General features: G+C 41.7%; 1 protein-coding gene and 1 pseudogene across 1 annotated transcript in view; both read right to left on the reverse strand.

Annotated features, from left to right (window-relative positions):
* USP13 (ubiquitin specific peptidase 13) overlaps positions 1–26,131 on the reverse strand; it is a 106,443-nt gene that overhangs the window by 38,292 nt on the left and 42,020 nt on the right. The window contains exons 6-10 of the mRNA XM_069472896.1: positions 24,871–25,055; positions 12,115–12,209; positions 10,792–10,979; positions 5,595–5,666; positions 5,151–5,244 (exon numbers count right to left, since the gene is read on the reverse strand). Of these exons, the coding sequence (XP_069328997.1) occupies positions 5,151–5,244; positions 5,595–5,666; positions 10,792–10,979; positions 12,115–12,209; positions 24,871–25,055 (634 nt within the window). The remainder of the gene's footprint in view (positions 1–5,150; positions 5,245–5,594; positions 5,667–10,791; positions 10,980–12,114; positions 12,210–24,870; positions 25,056–26,131) is intronic.
* Positions 19,161–21,206, reverse strand: LOC138386467 (mitoguardin 1-like; annotated as a pseudogene).

The raw sequence follows: 26,131 nt of genomic DNA on the forward strand, positions 1-26,131 counted from the left end.
CTCTAAAAAAGTTAATTCTGAATCTTATCAAGCCTCCAGATCTATCACTACCTTATACAAAACACAAGTCAAACAATATCTCAAGGAAGCAATCTTTAGAGCAATCTTAGGGCAAATGATCCGGCTCCTTCAATAAATCAATAGCTTTCAAAAAGAAAAGGAAGGGGACTTTAGAAAGATATCTTTGATACTATAGGGAAAAATATGAATAGGGACTGGGTATTAGATGACAGTAAGGAATGACTGTTAATTTTGCTGGTGTGCTTTTAACACTTTAAATAACTTTTAACACAATATTTATATTAAATGAAAAAAGAAGGTATTATAGTTACAGATATATAACTAAATATTTACAGGTGAAAAGAGGATGTTTGGATTTTGTGTTAAAATATTGCAGGGAAGGAAAGGAGCAGAAGGGGAGGAAAGGGAAAGAGAAGACAGAAAGAAAAGGGAGAGTTGGTTTACGGGGGTGATGGAACCAGACTGGCAGAATGGTCATTACTGAAGCTGCACAATAGGTGCATGGAGATTCATTACACTTTGCTACTTTTACGTACATATGCAAATTTAAATAATTTTTCCTTTAAAAAAATAAGTCAAGCTCTGGATAAGGCTGTTCCCTTAAAAAAAATTTCAAAACAAGAACCAAAGAATTGAATTAAACGAAGCATGTTTCCTACTTAGCAATGAGTCAGGGATATCACCTGAGTGTCCTATAGGGGCCTAACACAAGAGGCAGAGACCAAAGTCAACCAGGAGTCAGGCCTGCCCTCAGGGAGCATGCATGCTCACTTGACAGCTGGCTCTTGGACACCTGAAGCAATGGCTAGTCCTGACCACTAACTTTATAATAGGGAGGCCCAGAGAGTCTCCAAAATAGCAACCACCCAAGGAACCTGTCATATTAATAGGATACTGTACTTACTTTCTCCATCAGCAATTGCAAAACAGATCAGCTAAAATTAGAGAGAGGACTTCAGTGTTCAGAATCTCTCCCAAATGCTTACGCAGGACTCTCTGTTTAACACAGTGCACCATGCAGACAGCCAGACACTGTCCACTTGTATTCCTCTGATCCTAATGCTTTAATTAATAAGCGATCAGCAAGATTGAGGCTTTTTATCACATTAGAGCAATGCTTGCATAGATACTTAGAAGACCACAGGAATAAAAGGAAGATAGATACATCTCCACCTGTTCCTAAAACAGGTATATGGAGTTTGTTAATTTCAACTTTTAACCTTAAACCAACAACCTTGGACCAGTAGTTGCTAACTCAGCCCCAAACCCCAAATCTCCTAAACTAGGAGAAGAGCAGGCATTCCCAAGCTATTCAAAAAGGTGAATTACAAATGTTACATTTGCCCAACCTAGGAAAACAAAGCTCTTATGTTCAAAGCTAAAACTAATCACTTCAAAGCAGAACACTGGTTATTTTATGTTGATAAAAAGTTGAGACCAGCAATTATGTGTCAAGGATTATTTAGATGGGAAATCAAGTAAATTGTTACTTAAGAAAGACTGTGTGTTTGGAATACAGACCTATTTAAAACATGTTATCTTTGGAAGGAGAAATCAGTTACAGAGTATTCAGCTTTAAAACATTTGAAAGCACTGCCTTAGAATGCATAAAGATCAGGAATATATTTTTTGAAGAAAAAAGTACCCTTTTATAGTTAAGTGTTACCCATTGCACAAGCAATTTATTCTTAAAAATCAATTCAACAAATTTAAGTAAAAATGGCAGTGCCTCAAACAAATATTGCAAGTCTTTTTATAGATAACAATGTTTATTAAGCATGCATATGTTAAAAACTAGATTTCACTTAGTCTACAGCAGACCAATTTAATATCAGGGAGAATATACCCTAGAAATGTCCCAAGATGTAAGACACAGGTGAGAAACCCACATTACTAGGCTACCCAGTGATTCTGCAAACTTCAAACGTCCCCTATGTCTGCGGTCCCCAATCTCCAGGCCCCCGCCCAGTACCTGTCCATGGCCCGTTAGGAACCAGACTGTGCATCACCACCCGAGCTCCACCTCCCCACGCCCCCCATCCGTGGAAAAATTGTCTTCTGTGAAGTCGGTCACTGGTGCCAAAAAGGTTGGGGACCGCTGCCCTATGTCATCCTCTCCGACCACCATCCACACACTGAGGCACCGGGAGCCTGCAACAAGTCCTGGAACAACTGTTAGGGACGTAGGACAGACAGTGTAGTGGTCAGAAGCACAGACTCGGGAGCCAAAGTGTCTGTGTAATTCCCAGCTCTGCCACTCACTGGCCATCAGTGAACATACAGGAAGAACCTCGCCCTTTGCAAGCAGGTTATGTGATGCGAGTCACTTGTATCACTGGTGGCGGGGTGGCCCTGCAAAAACGCATTTCTGCCACATGGCTCAGCTCCATCCTTCATGCTCTCTCCTCCCCACCACACATTCCTCTCATAACCTATCCCCTTCTCTGCTTCAGTGCATCCTCTTTCCTCCCTCAGGGCTTCAGCCTCAACTACAAGTCACAAACACCAGAGGCCTGGGACAGGACCATCTGACCAAAGGGATCCTGATACCTGGGAGAAGGAAGATTCTCACAAATTGGTTCCTTTGAAACCAACTGCCAGTGAAAATCCTGATGCCTCAGAAATTAATTCCCTCCACTGTCAAGGGGAGTGGAGATTTTTGCTATAAATTGTTTTCTGTTTGAGTAACAGCTTGAAACAGATACCCCCAGGGCCACAAAGAAAATCATGGTCAATTCAAGCTCTGTTTGAGTGTTAAAGGAATGTTACTGACACTTGAACGAAAGATCCACTCGTTTCCCACCTAGCTGGACGGGCCTGGCCCACCACTGCCAGGGTGCTCGTTCTACACTGATCACGATCAGGATTCTCTCTTCAAGACCACTAGATCATGGCACCTCAGAGCTGGAAAGGCTTTTACAAGTCATCTAGATCAAAGGTCACAAACCCAAATACCCAGAGTCCCAGTCAGGTCACGAGTCACAAAGGAACTAGAGAGCCAGCTAGGGACTGTGTGTCCCATGAAGGGAGGGCTACCACTTGGCTCAAGCTGCCATCGTGGACCTGGGACTGCCAGAGGTTCTGAGTGATTAAGAGAAGCTGAAAATTCAGCGATTATATGTGGATCAAGCAAAACATACTTGCAGGTCAGGTATGGCCCAAGTGCTGCCAAGTTACACACCTCGATCCAGACAGAACAATGGTTCCCACCTCCAAGCCTGAGACCCATGGAGATCTAAGCTACTGCACAACGGCCACTGAATCCAATGGGGAGGAAGAGAGACAAGGGCTCCAAGCAGTCACTATCCGTAGACTGAATAAATAGCGTGCCTTGCTCATATAAGAATTCCTTTTGTTCTAACGTAAAAGGACATTATAATATTAACAAAACCAAATTTTATTTCCAAACATCACTAAATTGATAATTTTTCATTTCACATTTTCTCAAAGGAGGAGACCCCTAGAGCACAACAATCATGTAACATACACAGATGTTATTTATGTTAGAGAGGAGATTCCCATGCTTGAAATATTCACAACCACCAGCTAGACCCATTCTGCCATTCATTGCTGGGATTTTAAGTGACATGACCTGCTACAGTCACACGGCTCCTTGCAGAGGCAGGAGAGGAAGCCAGGCTCCTGAGTGCCAATCCCGTCTCCTTCGCCTCCACCAGAGAGGTGGGCTCTACCCCTGGAGAGCTACCTAAGGGGTGACACAGCCTGGATGAAAACCCAGGACAAACAGGATCGAAGCAAAATTTTGGACTGAGTTTTTTTTCCACAATAACGTGTCCAAAGTCTCACAGGTGCTCAAAGGTTGGAGAAGCCTGGAGAAGCCCACACTCCAGCCCCACACCCAGTCCCCCTCCTAAACTGCATCCCACATAAGAGTCTTCCAGTCTCTGGTGATAAGGACCTCGAGATCCTGCAATGACAGAGAGCAACACAACTTGAGGATTAAGTTCTTCCTGCCCCCACGCCACTCTGGTCTGGGCTCACCAGTCAAACGTCTTTCCCTCTCCACCCTCTTCACAACCTACTTCCTCCCCCGGCTCCGGACACTGCCTCTGTGTGTTCCCTGCAGCACCCCCTCCTCTTGTTTGCTCCATTTCCACAACCAATTGGCTTCATTACGAACAAGAAGGCATTCACTTTCGATTCTTGCTCTCAGTCTACCGGTATGAGTAACAGTCAAGGAGGACTGATTTAAGGTGCGAGGCGAGCACAGGGGTCAAACACTTGAGACACAGAACTGAATGAGCCTGCCCAGGAAGTCAAGACAGGGTACTCTAAAGGGAGAGCAGGTGGTGGGGAAGCAGGGCTTGTGTTCCATTAGGGGCATTTGCGGTGACAGGAGCCCAGGGTGCCAAATGCAGCCATGTACACTGTGCCCTGCAGAATTCCAAAGGCACCATTCAAAAAAGACCAAGTTACAAGTAGCGCCCCCTAGAGTTGTGCAACAGAGCAGCCTAGGGAGGAGCCAGTAGCCCATCATGTAGGCCCATGGAAATGCAGGTCTGGCTATTAGGAGACCAAGCCCGTCTTTCAATCATTCTATCAGTTAATAATGACTGGCCAATTGAGTTTCTCCTACTTGAGCGTGCTTAGAAACCACCCGGCAGCTTACCAAGAGTGAGGCCTGCCCAGTTCTCCCCAGAAATTCTAAATCCTCAGCTCTAGGGAGGGGCTGAGGAATTTGTGTGTTGTTTGTTAATAACCAGCCTCTTAAGAAACAAACAAAGCGAGACTTAGGAGAAGAAAGACACTATAAGGACCAAGACTGTGTTACCGAGGGGAAAATGTTTTATAAGATTTTTTTATTTTTATAAGATTTATTCCTTCTATCTCAGCTCTACTGTATGAAGAATACTGCTTCTGAGGACTGTTAGTGTGACACACACATATAATCCACGAAGCAACTCTCATTAGAAACCCCACACTGGCTACTCCATATCACAATTTTAAGAGCATATTGACAGGCACCCTAGACTCTGAAATGAAAGCCGCTATTCTGACAACTTGCTAAATTTACAGCTACCATTTGCCAAAGCACAGGAAATCCACATTCTAGCTGGTAAAGGTCCCTCCTACCTACATATCAACACAGCAAACACTCAGACACATACCTTGTGTTCCTCCTTCATCACCTGTTCAATGAGCTCAGATTTCACTGGAGGCTTTGAATACTGGCCTGAGAGAAGGCCATGTCCTAACTTAGTCCTGGCCAGGACAGAGAAACAAAAACAAAAGGTCATTGTTGTTTTCCCATAGAGATATTAAAATTATCTATGAATTTCAATAAGTACAGCTGCTCTTAGGCAGAGCATTTTATCTGGATTACTCACAAATAACTTATTTATTTGATTCTGCTTGGTACTGATTTCATGTTCAAATTTTACTTTATAGATAACTTTATTCATTTCTTTCTTCTTATAAAAGTAACACATACTAATTTTAGAACACTTTTTAAAAAATACAGAAAATAAAGAATTGCCTTTAATTCTGCAACCCAGATACAACCACTATGATCACTTTGTTGAATATCATTAAAAAAAAAATCTGGCACTTACATCTGTGTGTTGAAGTCTTGTGTTGGATCTAAAGGTGAGTAGTCAAATATTCTTGGAAGGTTTCCTACATAGCTAGAAAATGAGAAGCAACAGTTAAAGCATAGCAACTGAGAGAGGAACAGAACCAAACAAGCCATCATTCTTGCTCAGATCTTCTTGTCCTTTTGTCAAAATTAAACCATCCACCCAAAGATCTCTTTTCCTGAGATCCCACCTCTACTGCCCACAAAACTTCTCGAAATGCTTATGCTTCTATCAGTGGGTCTCAACCCTGGCTGCAAGTTAGAATCACCCAAAGAGTTTCTTTAAAAAATACCAAAGCCAGAGCCACCCCTAGATGTTCTGAGGCCTGGGACTGGGAATTCTTCTAAAAGTTCCCCAAGTGATTCCAACATGTAGCCAGTGTCAAGAACCCCTGGTTTATGTCATCACAATCGCCACGTCAAAAACAAACGGTTTAGTTAGTGACAAGACTCTCTACTTTGGCCAAAATTTTAATCAGGCTCCTCCAAGTCCTCTGCTTGACTGGACCCAGGCATGGGCTTCCCTCTCCATCCTTGCGGAATCCAGTTTGAGTAACAATCCTGCTAAGTCGGTTGAGTGAAAATCCAGCGTTGGTAAGTGACCACCCTGGCCTGCCCCCAGCAATAATCCTATCAAGTCGAGGTGGCCAGAAACCCCTTATCCTTGATGCTTCCTCGTAGTGATTTCCATCCACAGCCCACCCCCTGCTCCTTGGTTGTAAACCCCGACTTGTCCTTGCTGGAATCGGGGTCAAGTCCAATGTCTTCCCCACTGTAAGGCCCCATGGCAGTGGTCCCTCTACCTATCGCCATGGGCCCCCATGAATAAAGTCTGCCTTACCATCTTTAACAAGTGTTTGGATAATTTTTTTTCTTTGACATTAGGAATTGTTCCCATAATCTCAAAATGAATGGCAATAGCAGTGACAACTACCATTTCCCGGGGGCTTCCTATATTAGCTAGTTGGGTCTTCATGACAACCCTATGAGGAAGGGATTGTTGTTATCATTATCCCCATTTGAGAGATGAGAGATGGGGATGAAAATTCACTGGGCAGCTGCCAAAGTCTCCCAGGGAGGGAGTGACAAAGCCCCACAGCTGTGCTCTGAGCCACTCTGCTGGCTGCACCAGCCACCACTGCCCTGAGCAGCCACGATCCTTCCTCCCGGCCAGTTTATCCTAACAGGGCCATGCTAACTTAGACGCTGATCTCTAATCATAATGCACAATCTCTCCTTTCTCATCTTAACCTCATTTCCTATTTCACACCCTCCACTTTGTGCTGTTCTTTCTCCTTTCAGGCTTTGACTCTCTGAGCCTGACAGATCCAGGAAGACGAATCCAAAAGCAGACACCTTTCTCTGGCCCTTCATGTGCCTCACTCTGACTACTTCTCTAACCTCATCTGCCACCACTCTCCCCCAGCCCACAATGCCGGCCACTTGCCCCTCTTGCTGCCCCAGGGCCTGCCAAGCTCACACCTGCTGCAAAGTCACGCCTTCTGCTGTCTCTTTCCTGGGACGCTCTCCCCACAGACCTTGCTTGGCTCCTTCTCAGATCTATTGAAAAGTCACCTCCCCAGATGTTTAGCCAAAACAAGAGCAGCCACTCCCCACCCTTCCTTACTCCCTACCACCTGCTTCTGGCTTTCTTCTTAGCATGCAATACTATTTGAAATTGCATAATTTATTTATTTGCCTGTTTAGTGTCTGTATTTCTAGAGATTACATACTAGAATGTAATCTCCACGAAGGCAGAGACTTTATTTAAATCACTGCATCTCTAGCACTAGAAAAGCATCTGACATGTAAAAGGCACTCAATAAATATTGGTTGAATGAATACATTCACATCATGTAATCACATAACCAATGTTCCATAGCTGACCATCAATAACTGACAGAATGACAGAAAAGGCATCATTGCAATGAAGCCCTAGGGGAGAAACATGGCTGCAAGTTAGAATCACCCAAAGAGGTTCTTTAAAAAATACCAAAGCCAGAGCCACCCCCAGATGTTCTGAGGTCTGGGACTGGGAATTCTTTTAAAAGCTCCCCAAGTGATTCCAACTGTAGCCAGAGTCTGCCATACACTCTGGTGGTAGCCATAGTGGTAGCCATTGCTATCACTTAGCAATGACCTCTAGTTGGATCCCCCAACTGCTAGGAACTTCTAGACACCTCCTGTCCACAAACTCAGAATTTATAGCCTAGATTGTGTACCTACATCAAAATTAACAGAGCATGCTTCTCTGGGCCAGTCCCATTCAAATGGTTTTGGATGTACCACTAGGGCAAAAATTTCCCCTAGAAAATTTCAAAAGACCAAGAGCCAAATAAGAGATAAACCAAACTTTGGAGCTAAACTATATAGATATAGAGGCTGCACTGAAGAATTCCTAATAATATACAACATGATAAACTCATTAGCTCTCTTATGATTCAGTTTTTATCACATCTCAAAATCTAACAAGCCAAAAAACTCACTGAGAAGATGAACATTAGTGAAAAGGCTTATGCTTTAAGGCAAGATTGGAAGAGAAGAGCATCATTAAAGGGAGTAAATATTTGACGTCAGGAAAGTCCATCCAGTTTGCTGGCACTGGAGGCCAGGAGAAAAGAAAGAAAGGTCCATTTGCAAGTAAGTTGTATTCATATTCTAATTGATGAGGAATATGCACCATTATAACAAAACTAAATTAAAATGCAGAAGTAATGCTAGATAATCGTTAAAGTACATATGGGACCTTCAGTTTGTAATCTAGTGATTCTCCAAAAGATGGTTTCACTACCTGTCAATCCATCTTAGTTGTCATTCAATTTGCACTCAAGCTTATTTAGATTTGATCTTCATCGAGAATTATCTTAAAATGGTCACTAGGTTCCAGTGGCAGACAGAGCATCAAGTCATCAAGCTAATGCACCCAAATTACACCGTGGCTGTTCAGAAGTCATTTAATCTTTCTATGAGTCACTCTTTCTACTTTCAAAATGAAGACACTGCTCCTTGATCTAACTCCACTGAGTGAGGACTGCTGGGGAAAAGAGGTCTGAAGAGCAAGCATTTCAGTTCAGTGACATTTGGTCAAATAATGAAAAAACTGAAGATGGATATGAAGAGTAGGTTGCTCATGTTCTAATACACACAGTAAATGTTTAGAAAATAGAATATAAAACATTACATACTATAATGTAAAATTCTAAAACTTTTTTTTTGAGACAGAGTCTCACTCTGTCACCCCAGGTAGAGTGCCATAGCATCAACCTAGCTCACAGCAATCTCAAACTCCTGGGCTCAGGCGATCCTCCTGCCTCAGCCTCCCAAATAGCTGGGACTACAGGCGTGTGCCATGACACCTGGCTAGTCTAAAACTCTTGAAACAAGACTAGGGAGAGATTTAAATTTTAAATTCAAAACAGAGACATGACACTTTTTCATTAAAGAAAAAAATCCAGAAAGTTAATTTTTCATCAAACTTTGGAATATAGAAAGAATTTTTTTAAATTGTAGGCTGTAAAGCACTAAAAATGTTGTTGGGCTTTATAACAAAAAGTACACAAGTTTTTTCCATTCTAGTTTAAAAGAAATAATAGATTCATTCTCTCTCTCCCACTTTCCTGAAAAAAAAATAAAAATAATAATTATACAACACCTAACAGAAGGACGTTCCTTCAACATTTTCAAAGAAAAAGATCTTGGAGCCTGAGTCATATAAGATGAAGCTACATTGCTCCCCCAATCAAATGGTAATAATACAGGTATGAGGCCTGGGTAAGAATTTATAAAAATAATACCATGCTTGATATGTACCACAGAAAAGCATTTCCTATCTCAGAGCTTCAAACCCGCCCTGCCCTCCAGCCAAGCCCTCTGCCTCCCTCCTCCCGCACATCTATCTGTCAGTGTTTCCCCTCTTCAAAGGCTCTCTTTGACCACCTCCTCCCTTCTCCTTCATGACATGCACCATGGTTACAAGCGTGCGGTTGTTCTTCTGATTATTTACTCAACACCAATTTCTATGAGTGGCTGTGCGTTCCCTCGGGGTGGGCACCATGTCCTCCGGTTCACCACGGACCCGCACACACACTCAGCACGCTGCTGAGCAGAACAGAAACTCATTCTTTAACGGCTAGATGAAAAAAAGAAAAACTGACCTGGAAAACTAACCATAAATTTTCAAAGTCGGAAAACAGCAAGAACAGATAAGTCTTTAAACATGGAGAAAGGAAAAGTTTATTTGACATACTTTTGATTGAGCACTATTAAAGCCATTAGGATTTCAGCTCCGTGTGAGTCAAATGCTGCCCTGTGCTTGGCGCACACGTGTCCTCTTCCACCTGAACCAAGGTGGAAACTGACCTACTCTGGAACACGCTAGAGATTATTCTCTAAACTTAGGCAGTGGCTGCCCGTGAGTGCACCAGCTCCTGGGCTCTGGGGGTCCCTGTCCTCAGCACAAGCTAAGGAAGAAAATGGCCACAGACCAAGCTGCTCTGCCCAGGTGTGGGAGGACGAAGGCAGCCTGCCCCAGGTAGGAAGTGCCCTTATTCAGTGCCTCCCAAATTATCTGTGGTGAAGGGCTAGCTTTTTTGTTTACGTCAACTCATACAGATGATACCTTTAGAAAAGAGAATCAAGAAAAATTATTAGAAAAATGAAATGTCAATTGTACGACAGGGAGTGTCAAACTGCTCCAGAAACTCCTTAGCACTCATTCTCAAGTTCCATACTCAGCTCGTGGCAGACCCATACCAGCAGTCCACGGACTAGCACCCGTCTACCACACTTTGAGTAGCAAAAAACAAAAACCCTAAATCTTCAGAGAAACTCCACTCCACCAAAAGGGAGACATTGACCAAACAAATCACTGAATCTCTCCTGGTGCATCTGGAAGGGAGATTTGGCAGGTTTGCAGTGAAGATTAACGATTAATACATTCCTGGCACATAGGGGTTTGGTCTTAAAGCGGAAGCCACTGTTAACATAACAAACCCCCCAGGGTGTTTTTCGGTTACCAATCTCTCCTTACCTCACCAGACCCCCATAATACTTGACAAGTGTTCCCATGCAGCCTCAGTATGAGATCAGGCCATGGATGAGGTGGCCACACGCCCTGCTGTGATGAAGATAGGGTCCCAGCACACCGCAGTGGGCCGGGCCTGCGGGGCACTTACGCTCTCTGGAACTCGGGGATGCTGAAGATGGCCTGCATGACGGAGCTGAGGTAGCAGCTGTTGCCCAGGTTCTTCAGACCCGTGTACCCGGGGCCGTACATGGGCTTCAGCTTCGTCCCCGACTCCTGGATCACTTCCCACTCACTGACCCTCGGCTTCATGTCATTGTCCCGGAGCCCGTTCTCTGTCTGAGGCAAAGTCATTGAAGAAGAACAACTTTCATGTGATTCCAGTTCAAAGATCATGTCCCATGAGTTATTTCTAATATCATGGATGTTTCTGCCATTTCCCCCCAATTACACAGAAAAATAAACAATCTAATTAAAAGAGACTGCGAGGTGGTGATGGTTGCACAACGATGTAATTAATGCCAGAGAATTGTACACTTAAAAATGGTTACAATGGTAGACTTTAGGTTATGTGTATTTTATCACAATCTATTAAAAAAAACACACATGAAAAAGATTTTTAAAAGAAAGAGAAAGAGAGAGAAGGAGATAGGAGGAGGATGAAAGACAAATAGGAAGCCAAAAACGGAGCAAGTGGACTAAATTCAAGGGGAGACCCAATGCAACGCAGCAAACAGAAAGCAGGGCAGGAGAGGGGGTGCAGGATGAAACCACAGGCGTGGGAGTGCCCTGAAAGAGGGGGGAGGTTTAAAAAACAGCAGAGAAAACTGAATGAAAAAGAGAAAATGAGTGACAACGGGGAGACAAACACAATAGGAACATGAGAGGGCGGCGGCTTGGGAGCAAAGGGCTGAAACAAAATGCACATTTAAATAGTTCCTCAGAGAGAAAAATGTTACATAGGCATGACATCAACTTGCAAACATAATATTAAATGAAGCAAAGCTTTTCAGTCAACAGTAATGTGTTGGCTTATTCATTCTGCCCCTTATGAGCTCTGCTTCCATTCCTGAAATTAATTAAAGTGATGTTGGTCACAGATCATTTTAAAGATCTTCTCCTGGAACCTTCTCCCTTTAGTGAGCAAAGAGTGGGTCATGCAACTGCCCACCAAAGGAGAAAGAAATTTTGCAAGTAAACTCCAACTAAACCAAAGGAGTACTTGATGAGGTGCCATTTTTATTACAACATAAAAAATCTAAGCTGCTAACCAAAGGAAAATACACATTAATTAAATTCAAGAAGTAAATGCAATAATTAAAAGCTGAAACCTATAAAACGATCTATGTTAGAGGAATTATATATTAAATAAACCAAACAGTTCCCTCTCCCTCCACCCCCTACCCCCATCTCCAACTCCTTAACCTCCGACCCCCCACAAGGCGGGAACAGAAACAAAAGTAGACCTTCTCACCCCATGCATGTGAAGCATATCAATTCCAAAATGCGCCAAGTGCTTGGCCAAATGAGGATCCAAAACAGGTTCCTCTTCTTGAAAAGAATAAACATCTAGAGGGTGAAGAGAAAATAAGCACTGAGATCTGTAATCAAGTCACTAAGCATTCAACATGGATTTTTGGAGCTCCTACTGTACACCAGGCTTGGGATATATGACTGAACAAAACAAAAACTTCACAACATCCGACAGGGCGAAAGACAGATGACAACCAATAAACAATATATAGGTACATTTTGTAAATATACCCATATCATCAATTCTTTTGACACTGTAGAAACTTTTATTAAAAAGTTTTCTAGAACAAAAAAAGAAAAAAAAAGAATAGTATTTAAAGTTAAAATAAATTTAAATTATGCAAATATAAACATCTAACACTTGATTTGTCTAGCCAAAACCACAGTGGCAAGACTCTAAGCTTGGGAAGAGGGAAGGGTGAAGGAGGAGGGTGACAGCCGTCCACCCATGGCAGGGGGAACCTAGCGTTGAACACAGAGAACACTACACAGGCCCTCGGGAGCAGCTGAATGGCTGGTCAGGGTGTTAGTGCAGGACAAAACAAAACTCTGCTTGTGGAAATCTCCATACTCTCAGACCTGCCACCTCACCAGCCTGCACCTCCCAGAACTAGTGAGAGATCTGTGAAGACTGTAGTGTTTCCCAGATGGGTTCACCTCGTAGCACACATAGAAAACGAGGATATGCTTAGTACTCCAGGGGAACTCAGGAAGCTCCAGCTCTGTGCTGAGGTGGGTGCCTCTCCTCAGGATAATAATAATCCCACCCGACAACAGAATGCTTTAGATGCAACCTGGCTTCTCAATGTGGGGTGTATGGACTCGAAGAATCACCTGGGAGCTCATTAGAAATGCAGAATTTTGGGCCCCACCCCAGGCCTACCGAATGAGAATCTGTGTTTTAACAAGACCCTCGACTGCACAGTAAAGTTTGAGAAGAACGTTTTAGTGTTTTCCGAAGCTTTCCGATCCACTACCCTGTCCTCACACAGCACCGCAATGAGAGACACAGAACAGACATTTTCAAGCCCGTCTTGCAAATAAGCAAAAGACGCTCATAAAGGGTAAATGATTTTGCCTTAACTCCCACAGGTGGCCCAGAACCCAGGCAGTCTGACTCCTGGCCCAATCCTCTTCCCTCTACACCAGAGTATTTCTTAAGATACATCAGGATACCAACAGACTCTGTGAAGCACTATTCTAGGCCTTTAATAGGAATGAAGACTCAAAAACCATAATTTCTTCATTCCTAAATTAGAAAGACAAAAATGTATGACAAGGAAAATAGATATAACGATAACACTCTTTAGGACAGTAAAATTTAGACTGTCCAAGGAAAAAAAAGTAATGCACATTAGCTATGGTGACCCTCTGACCCACAGCTAGGCACAGGAGACTCACTGCTGTCCACAGGAAATCAGTCCTTCTATTAACAGATTAAACATTGTATAGCTTTCTTTTCTACTCCTCTTCCCCTAGAGGTCCAATATAACTGGTGGTAGCAGCCCTCATTTAGAGATTTTTAAATAAAATACAGTATTCTCAAAAGCAAAAGAAAAAAATCCCAAACCAATTTTTTAAATTTCCAAAAAGATTAAATACAAAAAAAACCCTAAAAATCTATTGAACTGTAACTTTTTTTTTTTTTTTTTTTGGAGACAGAGTCTCGCTCTGTTGCCCAGGAAAGAGTACCATGACATCAGCCTAGCTCACAGCAACCTCAAACTCCTGTGCTTAAGCAATCCTTCTGCCTCAGCCTCCAAGTAGCTGGAACTACAGGCATGCGCCACCATGCTCGGCTAATTTCTTCTATATATTTTTAGTTGTCTGGCTAATTTCTTTCTATTTTTAGTAGAGACGGGGTCTTGCTCTTGCTCAGGCTGGTCTCGAACTCCTGACCTTGAGCGATCCTCCCACCTCAGACTCCCAGAGTGCTAGGATTACAGGCGTGAACCACCACGCCCGCCCCTGAACTGTAACTTGAAACAAATACATCAACAGTATTTTTAATCTATGACAAGTGACAGAAAAATATCACTCAAATACTAGTTGGAAGGTGAAAATGGCATTCCCTAGGCACTTTAACTTTAGTTATTATTAATTAGTGAGATAGTTTGAAGACTTGAAATTGTAAGCCTCTAATTAACAGAGCTCTGTTAGAAAATAATAAAATTGCTAGAATTGCACCATTGGCATTGGCCGAGGATTTTGAAATAAGTGAAAATCACACATCCATCTATTGTTCTTAACTCATTAGGCTCTTGCCACATTAAGAAAATAACATTTCGAATGCTCCCATCACTAATTGCTCCAAAGATACCACATGATTCGGTCAAACACTATAGTTATTTACTATCCCAATGACAAAAACAATTTAGTGAATAATGTACAAGAAACCTAAAAATGAACTGTGATCCCACTTGGCACACATGAAGAATTTATAAATACATAGTAATAGAAAAAAATTTAAGTGGACACATTGGTTGCAAATGCTACTTTATGTGTTTTTCACTGGGAAACTCATTTTATCTCCAACTCCAGCTTAGCAACATCTGGTCTTGGCTCAGACACTATGGCGGCAAATAAGCAATGCCTGACAAGCATTTCCCTTCACGCTCAACAACTCGGCCTGAAACTTGGAGTCAAGAAACACAGTTAGGAAGTTCACAGAGGGATCCTCCCTCGAATAGCCAAGCTGCTGAGTAACCACATTCATTTTAGAAGTAAACCAGTCATTGTTTCATTTCAAGTTAAATGACAAACTAAATCACAGAGAACATGAGGCAGACATCCCCAGAAAAGATAAATGAAAAATTTTAGAACATGAATACCCGATTCGTGTGATCAGCATATTAGAAAATAGTATGTGGGCCGGGCCTGGTGGCTCACGCCTGTAATCCTAGCACTCTGGGAGGCCGAGGTGGGTGGATCGCTCGAGGTCAGGAGTTTGAGACCAGCAAGAGCGAGACCCCGTCTCTACTAAAAATAGAAAGAAATTATCTGGCCAACTAAAATATATATAGAAAAAATTAGCCGGGCATGGTGGTGCATGCCTGTAGTCCCAGCTACTCAGGAGGCTGAGGCAGTAGGATCGCGTAAGCCCAAGAGTTTGAGGTTGCTGTGAGCTGGGCTGACACCACGGCACTCACTCTAGCCCGGGCAACAGAGCAAGACTCTGTCTTAAAAAAAAAAAAAGAAAAAGAAAATAGTATGTGCAATAAATTCAAAGATTAAGGGAAAAGTTAGAGAGTAGAGACTGAGACCGAAACGGGAACCAAGACTGAGAATCTATAAGGAATCATTTCAAAGTAGTAATAGTCATTCGCAATCTCTGAATAGGAAGATTTCTTTTTTCTTTTCTGCTTTTTTCTAAATTTATTTTAATATTTTGATTAGAAAAAATGTTTTATAAGTAATTGTCAAAGATCAAAATGATTCTATTGGATGGTATGCTCTTAGGACCGACCAGCCTGCCTGCCACCGGCCATGCTTGTTTAGCCACACAGAATAACTCACTCTTTCAGCGTATTCAGTATATATTTACTGAACACCAAACATATACAGATACTAAAGATGTAATGCTAAATAAGATAAGCCGAGTCCCTGCTCTCATAAATTTAAAGTTTAATATTTCAAATCATCTTAGAAGAAATGCCACTTTGGTGTGAAGAACCTCAACAGACGTCTTCTTGGCTATGGTGTAGTCATGCGATTTTCTTTTCCTGAGCCCCAGAAAATGGCAGAAGTCTAAATCCTCCCTCAGATTCCCACACAGGAAAGCAGAAGGGAGAAAGAGGTGAAGAGGGACCTCAACAAGTTCTTGTGTTTAGAAAGAGAAGCAAAACCAGGGAAGCCAGCGTGGCTGCCTGCTCACAGCTCAAGCAGAGGGAAAGCAAGGCTCCTCCTGGTCAAACACGAGCGGTAAGCCAGAGGAGAGGATGGGGAAAGGTTCTCCCCAGAGGAAGTGCTGCTCTGCCCACCCAAGCTGCATCTCTCCAGCACGAGCTTACCTTTGTGTGCATATAAGCCATCTGCCACAGACAGGCAAAGACGAGAAATGAGAGAATACTCCAGCAACTACACTAGAAAAATACACGCAAAATGAATGAGGTTGGCATGTACGATCACTTTAAAGTGACAATAGCACTCCCAGGCCAGACAAAACCTAGATTGTAGTCAGGAAAGGAAAACAGGTAAGAGTAAAAAGACAGCAATAAAATAGAAAAAAAGAAAGAAACAAGGTGAATCAGAGGAGCAGATTTTCTTGGTGTATCTTCCTCCATTTGTTTATTCCACAGTATTTCCTGAACACCTACTACAGGTGAGGGGCTATGCTAGATGCTAGCGGTGTAGCAGTGCACAAAAATGTGGCACTCAGGCCCTGCTGCCTCAGGTGACCACCACCAAACAATTACAGGGTCTTGGGAAAAGTGCCACGATGGAGCAGCACGAGGTGCCACAGAGGCACACAGGAGGGGCACAAGCCAGGTCAGAACCAAAATGAAGCAGCCCATGCCTGGATTTCAAATCCTCAGGCTGTGAGAAACTCAGGGGAGCTTATGTCCAGGTCAGGGGGTAAAGATGACCAAAGAAGAAAGACCAACTTGAGATGCTATTGAGCTGGTGCAGCCAATAACACAGGCAATTTCACAGCTGCCTTGGGCATCTCTAGAAGACTCCTGCAATCACTCAAAGTACTGAAGCACCTTCTTAGGTAAACTTGTTTCCATAATGGAAGGAAAACGCACATGCTCTGGCCCCCATCCCACCCTGCTCTCTTTCTACCAAGAACCTCATCCTTGCTTCGCCAAAACAATGCCTCCTCCCATAGAGGAAGCTTTCTGTTTGTTTGTGTATGTGGTGATCTGTTTCTTGGTTTGTTTGTTGCTGTACCCATGGGGACCCAGAGTGGAATCTGATACGGGGCCCATTTTTACTATGCATGCTACCACACTGGCCTGGCCTGGGGGATCAGGGCTTCTTTGAAGGACTAAAAATCTAAGTTAAGACCTCAAGGATGAGTAGAAACTTTTGCTGAACAGATATATCCTTATTGGGGGAAAGGAAACCAGGATGATCGGATCATGTTACCATTAAATATTTGAGTCCACAACCCTCTTGGATTCCATATTCACCAAGCAATCTTCTAAATATAATTCAGCTTCCCACAGGGAAGGAATGTACTGGTCAAGCCGACATAAACATCCCACGTACTGGCAGTTGTGGTTCTCATTCTGAACTAAAAAACAAATGCCCTGACTTTGAAACTTTGTCTCTTGTGAGTTGAGTCACCCTGAGTTTGCCTAGCGAGTGTGAAAGACCAGACCCTCAGCAGCGGTATCTTCACCAGGAGGTGGCTACCCCAGATAGACGGCACCCTGACCTCCTGGGCCTCAGTGTCCACAAGGCTCGCCATTAGACATTTAAGGAAACTTCATGCATGTTTTTATTAATTTCTTTGGCTTGTAAATAAACAGTAAGTTATAGCTAGCAATCTATTAAACAGATTTAAGGGAAACCAAAATAGAATTGATATATCCCATAAACTAATATAAAATGATAATTAGGCAGAAAATAATTTTTATTAAAACCAACTCTGCACAACATACACAGGAATCAAAGGCTGATCTTTTTCAAAATGTTAACGTTGTATCAGCTAAATGAATTCAAGAACCCTCATCACAAAGTGTATGATCTGCATTGTTGTTGCCCAATGTTTTATATTTTCTATGATTGAAATAGGATTATATATTCAAATATCCTCAATTAGATGATAAGAAAAACCTTAAAAGTTCCCCCTCCTTCACCCTCCCCACTAAAAGACCTTAACAACTATAGCAGATATTGGGTTAATATTCTTAATAGCCAAGGAGTTCTTAAAAAACAATAAGAAAAACACCTACACATACACCTACTAGAAAATCTGCCTACGAAATTCACAGAAAGAACTATAAATGGCCAAGAATAATTTAAGAAAAATGTTCAGCCTCACTAGTAAAGCAAATTAAAACAAGATACCAGATTAACAAAGGTTTTTTAAAGTCTTCATACGAAAAGTTGTCAAGGATTTGTTGAAATGTGTACTCTCATACACTGCTGGTGGGAATGTAGATTACTACACCTGTTTAAAAGAGAATCTCAGCAACTGAAAATTTTGAAGATTCAACCTTTTTCCCACAGGAATTTATCCTAAAGAAATAATTAGACAAACACTCAAAGATTTGCCTACATAAAAGGATGTTCATCAGAATGGCAAAAAATTATAAAAACTCACAGGGGAATAGTGAAATGACTTGTGGAACCATCATGAAATATTGAGGAATATTAAATAACATGGAAAAATACCACATAATGTTAAATAGAGAAAAATAAGGAATAAAACTTTATGGCATGTGATTGAATTTTTTGGGCTACAGTGTATATTTTCCAGGTGCAAAGCATAAAAATAGAGCTTTTGAGAATGACATTGGACATTTCAGACAGCTTCAAGACAATAAATGAATTGATTCCCAAGTAGTGACTTCAATTCAAACAATATTCCTGTACAATTACAACATTCACCACATTAAATTATTACCTAAAGGCTCTAAAAAGCCACTTTGGATACACTACAAAGGGATTCAGTGACAAAACTTCTATATAAGTACAGTACACTCGCTCATTTTTTCTTTTCTTTTCTTTCCTTTTTTATTTTATTTTATTTATTATTTTTTTGAGACAGAGTCTCGCTCTGTCACCCAGGCTAGAGAGCAGTGATCACAGCTCACCTCACTTCAGCCTTGAACTTCTGGCCTCAAGCCAGCCTCCCACCTCAGCCTCCTAAAGCACTTCGACTACAGGCGTGAGCCACCACACCCGGCCAGTCACTCATTTTTTACCAGATTTTTTTCCTCCTTGAGTTCACATCCACCAATTCTGTTAATTATGTAATATATGTTACCTTAAAATATTTCACAGCACACTCAAATTGGATGATTCTCAGGACACTTATTGTACTTTGGCTTCCAACAGCCCACCGGACACATGACTATGACTACTTATACAAGCACTTGTATGCCTCAGGGCATCTGCTCCAAGATAAGCTGGTAAAAGTTCAGTACGACAAATGAGTAACTGTATGAAGTCTTCAGCCAAAGTCTCCATACTCGAACAGCACACCTTCTCAAAGGCAGAAATGTCTTTGAGAAAGAATGAACTTGATTCTTAAAGAAGCAGCATATGTCATAGAATTTCTAGGATCCAAAAAGCCCCAGGCTAGGACAGGGCTGATGTGTTCACAAATGGCATAAAAATGGGCAAAAAATCCATCTGGAATCTTCATTTGTCGCCTTTTCTGTTTCAGCACCGACCAACAACTTGAAGCCACAGTGGTTTCCAGTGATTATTTACCACCTTCTGTATGGATGTGGGTGGGTCGTCTAAATCTTCTAAGGAATCCATTAATATAAAATCCAGAACATCGTAAAAATTTAGATTTTTTTCACCCCTGTAGCAGCAAATTCCATTTCAGTACTGTGCCAGAGATCAGTCTGCTCTAAAATATATTTATTAATAGATCATTTTATCAAAAACATCTTCAAACTTTTTGGATTCTTTCATGATTTCACAATTAAAGCTGATAAAAAAATTTCCTTCCATTCTCAGTAAGGAATATTCTGTTGGCCATTTCTGAAAGATTGACCTGAAAAGTCTGTCAAATACAGTGAAGTTTGGCAAGAAAACACTGTCTCTTAGGCACTCCAACATTTCAGTTCTCAGTACTCTTGAGTGACTTTTTCCTTCTTCAACTAAATGCTTGGCTTCTTCGTAACAAGGGCAGTGACAGAGACTCCAGGCTATAGATGTGCCGTTCTCTGTTCTGCAAGCTCCGCTGCTAAAGCAAAGCAATCAGCTGCTGTGATACTCACAGTGTCTCCCCGGCCAGAGTCATCCACACTCCCCCTCACGGTGATAGCTGTATCTTTATCAGTATCATTAACAAGGGAATTAGGATCAGATGGCCCATGGTTAGCTTCAAACTTCTGTTGGAGACAATATGCTCTTTGTAGCAGAACTTCAAGTTTATGAATAAATTCAATACTAATAATGTCATCTACACTTTCTTCAGCAATGGCATCTCCTGCACTCAGTTTAATGGAACTGCAGGCTTCATCTTCAGCCTATCTCTTATGAAAGGTTAGAGCTCATTCCCATTGATGCAATGCCTCTCAAACAATGCCATACCCATGAAGTATAAGTTCTGAGGAGTGCTCACAGGAATATTAGCAAGTTTAGTAACATCTTCATCTGCTTTGCCCCTGGGAATTAGAACACAAGTATAAACTATGACAAGACATGACACTCTGAATGGAGCCCAAACTCTGTGCAGAACCTGAGTATTTAGGACTAAAAAGTCCTCCATTAGCATAGTTACATGACTGAGATTCTTTGTCTTTGCTGGAACTTAAGATAATGTCAAATTCTGTCCACTACTGGAACAACTTGAACCTTTGTCTGCTACTGTTCTTTTAGTGTATTCAAGCATGAGGTGCTCTGGTTCCCATGGTAATATTTTTTCTTTCTTCTTTCCACATTTTCTTTTAAAGCAATGGACCAGAAAAATTACAGATGTAGCACTCACTGCAATAATCACAGATAACTTTTTAGCTACCAGTGAAAATTTGATCATATGATTCAGCAATTCCACTTCTGGGTATATACCCCAAAGAATCCAAAGCAGGGTCTTGAAGAGATATTTGTATATCCGTGTTCATAGCAGCGTTATTATTCACGTTAGCAAAAACATGGAAGCAACCCAATGTCCATCGGCAAACACACACATAAGCAAAATGTGGTATATGCACACAGGAGAGCATCATTCCACATGGGAAAGAGAATAGTACCAAGAGAGTGGAAGATCAAACACTCTTAGGGCTGCTGTCTTCAAGGAAAACCGTGACTGACTTACTGTTTCTTCTGACATGACTCCTCTTCTAATTGGGAGCTCGGCCGGCCTGCCCATGCCTGCTTTGCACCCGGCACTGAGCAACAGCCTGGGAGGAGGCAGAGTCCTTCTACGGTTAGGAATGGGAAGATCTGAGATCCAATTCTTGTAAAAATGTGGCCGGTGGGGGGAGGAGGGGCCAGGGGATGTGGTGTATAAGAATTGATTAAGCCCTTAAAAAAAGAAAAGGACTCACAGGAACTATCTAAATTATTAACAGTGATTAGTCTGGAGGGTGGTATTACCAGGGATTTTTATTTGTTTGTCTAAACTTTTCTCTCTATTTTCTCTATATTTACACTGAACACCTGTGTCTTATCTAATCAAGGAGAAAATATAAAACTTCCCTTTCTCAAATTCAAAGAAAAGAAACTTTACATTTAAACTACACTATAGATTCCAAGTAAGTTCCCCATTAGAAAAAATTCTCTGGAAAATTAAAGATGCATAGAGAATAGAATTAACCCTTGCATTTATTATTAGCATACATTTAACTAGAATCTAATTATAGTCATGGTCATGCACTGAATAACAACATTGCTTTGGTCAATGATGGGCCACATATATATGACAGTGGTCCCATAAGATTACAACAAAGTTGTAATCTTCCTACTGCCTAGTGATGTCATAGCTGTAATAACATTGAAGAATAATGCATTACTCATGTGTTTCTGGTGATGCTGATATAAACAAACCTACTGCACTGCCAGCTGTATAAAAATCTAGCACATACTGTTAGATACAGTACATAACACTTGATAATAAAAAAAAAAACTGTTGCTCGTTTATGAGTTTACTATATTATATTTTTTATTGTTATTCTAGAGTGTACTCTTTTTACTTATTAAAAAAAAAAGAGGCCGGGCGCAGTGGCTCACGCCTGTAATCCTAGCACTCTGGGAGGCCGAGGTGGGTGGATCGCTCAAGGTCAGGAGTTCGAGACCAGCCTGAGCAAGAGTGAGACCCCCGTCTCTACTAAAAATAGAAAGAAATTATATGGACAACTAAAATATATATAGAAAAAATTAGCCGGGCATGGTGGCCCATGCCTGTAGTCCTAGCTACTCGGGAGGCTGAGGCAGTAGGATCGCTTGAGCCCAGGAGTTTGAGGTTGCTGTGAGCTAGGCTGACGCCATGGCACTCACTGTAGCCCGGGCAACAAAGTGAGACTCTGTCTCAAAAAAAAAAAAAAAAAAAAAAAAAAGTCAACTGTAAAACAGCCTCAGGCAGGTCCTTCAGGAGATATTCCAGAAGAAGGTATTGTTAGCATAGGTGACAGCTCCATGCGTGTTATTGCCCTTGAAGACCTTCCAGGGAAACAAGATGTGGAGGTAGAAGACAATGATATTGGTGATCCTGAACTTGTATAGGTCTAGGCTAATGTGTGTGTGTTTGTGTCTTAGTTTTTAACAAAAAAGTTTAAAAAGTAAAAAAAAAAAAAAAATTAAATAGAAATTAGCTTATAGGATAAGGATATAAAGGGAAAGATTTTTGTACAATGTACAATGTGTTTTAAGCTAAGTGTTATTACAAAAGAGTCAAAAAGTTAAAAAATGTAAAAGTTTATAAAGTGAAAAAGTTACAGTTCATTTATTATTGAATACAGGAAAATATTTTTTTATAAATTTAGTATAGCCTAAGTGTATAGTATTTATAAAGTCTACAGTAGTGTACGATAATGTCCTAGGCCTTCACATTCACTCACTACAAACTCACTGACTCACCCAGAGCAACTTCCTGTCCTGCAAGCTCCATTCATGGTAGGTACCCTATACAGGTGTATTGCTTTTTATCTTTTACACTGAATTTTTACTGTAGTTTTTCTATGTTTAGATACACAAATACCACTGTGTTACGATCGCCTACAGTATAGTAACATGCTGAACAGGTTTGTAGCCTAGGAGCAATAGGCTGTACCATATAGCCTAGGTGTGTAGAAGGCTACACCATTTAGGTTTGTGTACACTCCATGATGTTTGCACAATGACAAAATCGCCTAACGACACATTTCTCAGAACATCCCCCATCTTTAAGTGACACATGACTGTATTTAAATGTTTATAGAACACTTGGTTCATGTACTAAAAGTATTTGTGCCTAATGTGTGTAAGATTTTGCATGGAACCCCAAGATGAGTAAGACACAGCCCTGCCTTCAAACAACTGAAAATTTAGAAGAACTAAGACACATTTACAAAGAGTTATACTCATGGACAAGTAGTTCTGAGAACTGGGTTTCTAGTAACTGGTCCTATAAAAGCACTACATAAGATAGCATAGAAAGAAGGAAAATATGAATTATTATCCCCTGGCAATTTTACCCCAAAGAACTCCTACATTGCAAACCTTTCTCTCTATAACCCCCTATAAGGAGAAGGTCTTACACAACAGCCATTTAACACCCACTCAGTGAAAGGCCTCTAAGCATCATGCTGTAACCCGGAATACAATGCATGTCCTGTGTTTCCTCTTTAAATCCTGGAAGATTTAGGATGAAACCTGGCTTGTATATAGGGTCATTCACTTTGGGGGAAAATGTTTGGTACCACCTGGAACTCCTGCAGTTACTTTTCTTTAATGAGTTAAGATAATTCCATAAGATTTGGAAGCAGGAAAATTCTCTAAAATGTGAAACAAAAGAATCCTGACATAACCTTACTGCCAGCCCTCAATTATAGAATTAATGAGAAACTAAACCAGTTCAATAGAAAAGCAATGATGGGTGAGAAGTGTCCCTTTATTTAGCAAAAAGATCTTGGCCAATTAACTCTGAGGCAGGCTAATTCAGTCATAGAAAAATAACAGAGAAGAAGAGAAAAGAAGAAGATAGATTTTATAGTTTTCCTAAAAACAACATCTTACCTTAAAGCAAAGAAGAAATAGAGACTAAATAAATCCCAGAAAGATGGGGACAAGTGGGCTGGGTGTGGGTCCAGATCTGTGTCTAATAAATGTTTCCAATGATGATTAGATGATGGGTTCTTATAGCCACTACTCAATATTTAAGATTCTCATTACTGACTCTAATATTCTTTCCCTTTTCCCTCACAAAATGGTAGAAGGTATTAACGGTACAAACGTGGCCAGAAGCTAATGTTTCAGAGTACATTGTGTGAGCACAAACAGAAACAGACCTGACTCTGAGGCTGACAGCACAAGGAGGAAACAATTCTAATCCTCTAAAGAACGTGAACACCCTTAATGCCAGGTGATTTCAGGGACTCTCTTAACACACCATATCCTTTAAAACTCATCTTCTCCATAATGAATCCATTTGTTCCTAAAATGATACTAATCTCCATAAATGGATTCCAAGGCTTCCTCCTGCTGTTCTCATAGTGGATTTGATTATGCACACTCACTTCACAAACCCTGTTTTCTGCTTCTGTCTTCTTAGCCAAGAGATACACAGCGGATAACAGCAATAGCAGCTAACTTTCATTAAGACCTTACTATGTGCACTAGGCTAAATGCTTTATGCACATTAACAAACAGATGAGGGAGGTACCATTGTTATCCTCATGATGAGGTATCCGAAGCTCAGGAGGATTAGAAAACTTGTCCAGGAACTCATTGCTAATACGAGGAAGAATCAAGACTCAAACTTGGGCTGTTTGAGCCTAGAGCTACACTTTCCAACTATAGGGATTAAGAGATTGGTTAAATCTAAGGGAAAGCCACTGCATGTTCCCAAATTCAGTGAAGGCACACTCACCTGCCCCGTCAGGAGTAATGGTTCCCAGTTTCACGGCCAGAGGGTAGCCTGTGTCTCTATAATGCTCCAGCGCATGCCCGTTGCCCCCAGAGCTGTCGAAGAACCACTTTCCACACAGGACAGAGCCATCGGTCAGATTCAACCAGAGGTTTTCCCGCAGGTCACATCTGGCACACTTCCAACCACTGGAAAGCCATTGGAGAACAGTCAGAACAACCAGAGCATAAGAAAACAATTAACATCTTGTTAGGTTTATTCCAGGTGGGAACCCGAAAAGTACGTATGGGACAGAATGTGGTTAACGCAAAACTTAGGTTTGTGAAACAATAGCCGCAGGAGTCTGGGGAGTCCTTGGACTTTGTAGATCTGACAGACAGCTGCAGCCAGCATTCCTCCCCCTCCCTCCCTGATGGAGACCAAGGCCATCCCAACCTAGCGCTCCTGATAACAAGACGCCAGAATAGAAGGATGGATGCGATTGCGGCAAACGGGTCGTAGGAGTCGGTTGTTTGAAGAAGAATTTACTACAAACAGCTGTTCTGCCCACCGTCCTCTGCTGCACGTAGCAGGAAGCAATTCTTCACGTGCCAGTCTGGCCCAGTAACAAAGAACTGAACAGGGCAGGTGGGAGGGGGTCGGCTATCCCTGTTTATAAAAACCCTCACTAAACCCCCTTCTGTGCTGACTCTCTTTTCGGACTCAGCCCACCCGCACCCGGGTGAATAAACCAGCCATATTACTTTCAGCCTGTGTGTGAAATGTGTCCCTTGGGTCATTCACCCTTCCACATCTAAGAAGAGAGAGCATCTCAAGCAGGAAGGTCACAACAAACACTCAGTGGAAGAAGGGACGGTGCTTCCCCATGTCCTCCTCGCAGAACATTATCACTACCCCTCCCAGAGTAGCAGGACCACTCAGCACCCTGCCTGCCTCCCAGATGTGGACAAGGTCCTCCAGCATCTCAGATGATTCTTTTACTTTAGGAAACTGACACACAACATGGGGACAGGAGGAGAGGTCATTTCCTTGAAATTCCTACATGAGAGATAATGGAACTTGAACAAATTTAAGATACTAAGGAGTCCATGTGATAAGCATTTAAAGTTCTAAAGCATTAATCACACATGGTAAAACCAGTCTAAATAAAACCCTACTAGACTGCAAATCTACATTAACTAGAAAGGAAACCAACTTAAGGGAATGTTAAATGTGCCAGGTGCCTTACAGAAGTCTCATCATTTAATTCTAGTAAACAGTATTA

The sequence above is a fragment of the Eulemur rufifrons genome, chromosome 7 (assembly GCF_041146395.1).
Source record: "Eulemur rufifrons isolate Redbay chromosome 7, OSU_ERuf_1, whole genome shotgun sequence".
NCBI lineage: Eukaryota > Metazoa > Chordata > Mammalia > Primates > Lemuridae > Eulemur > Eulemur rufifrons.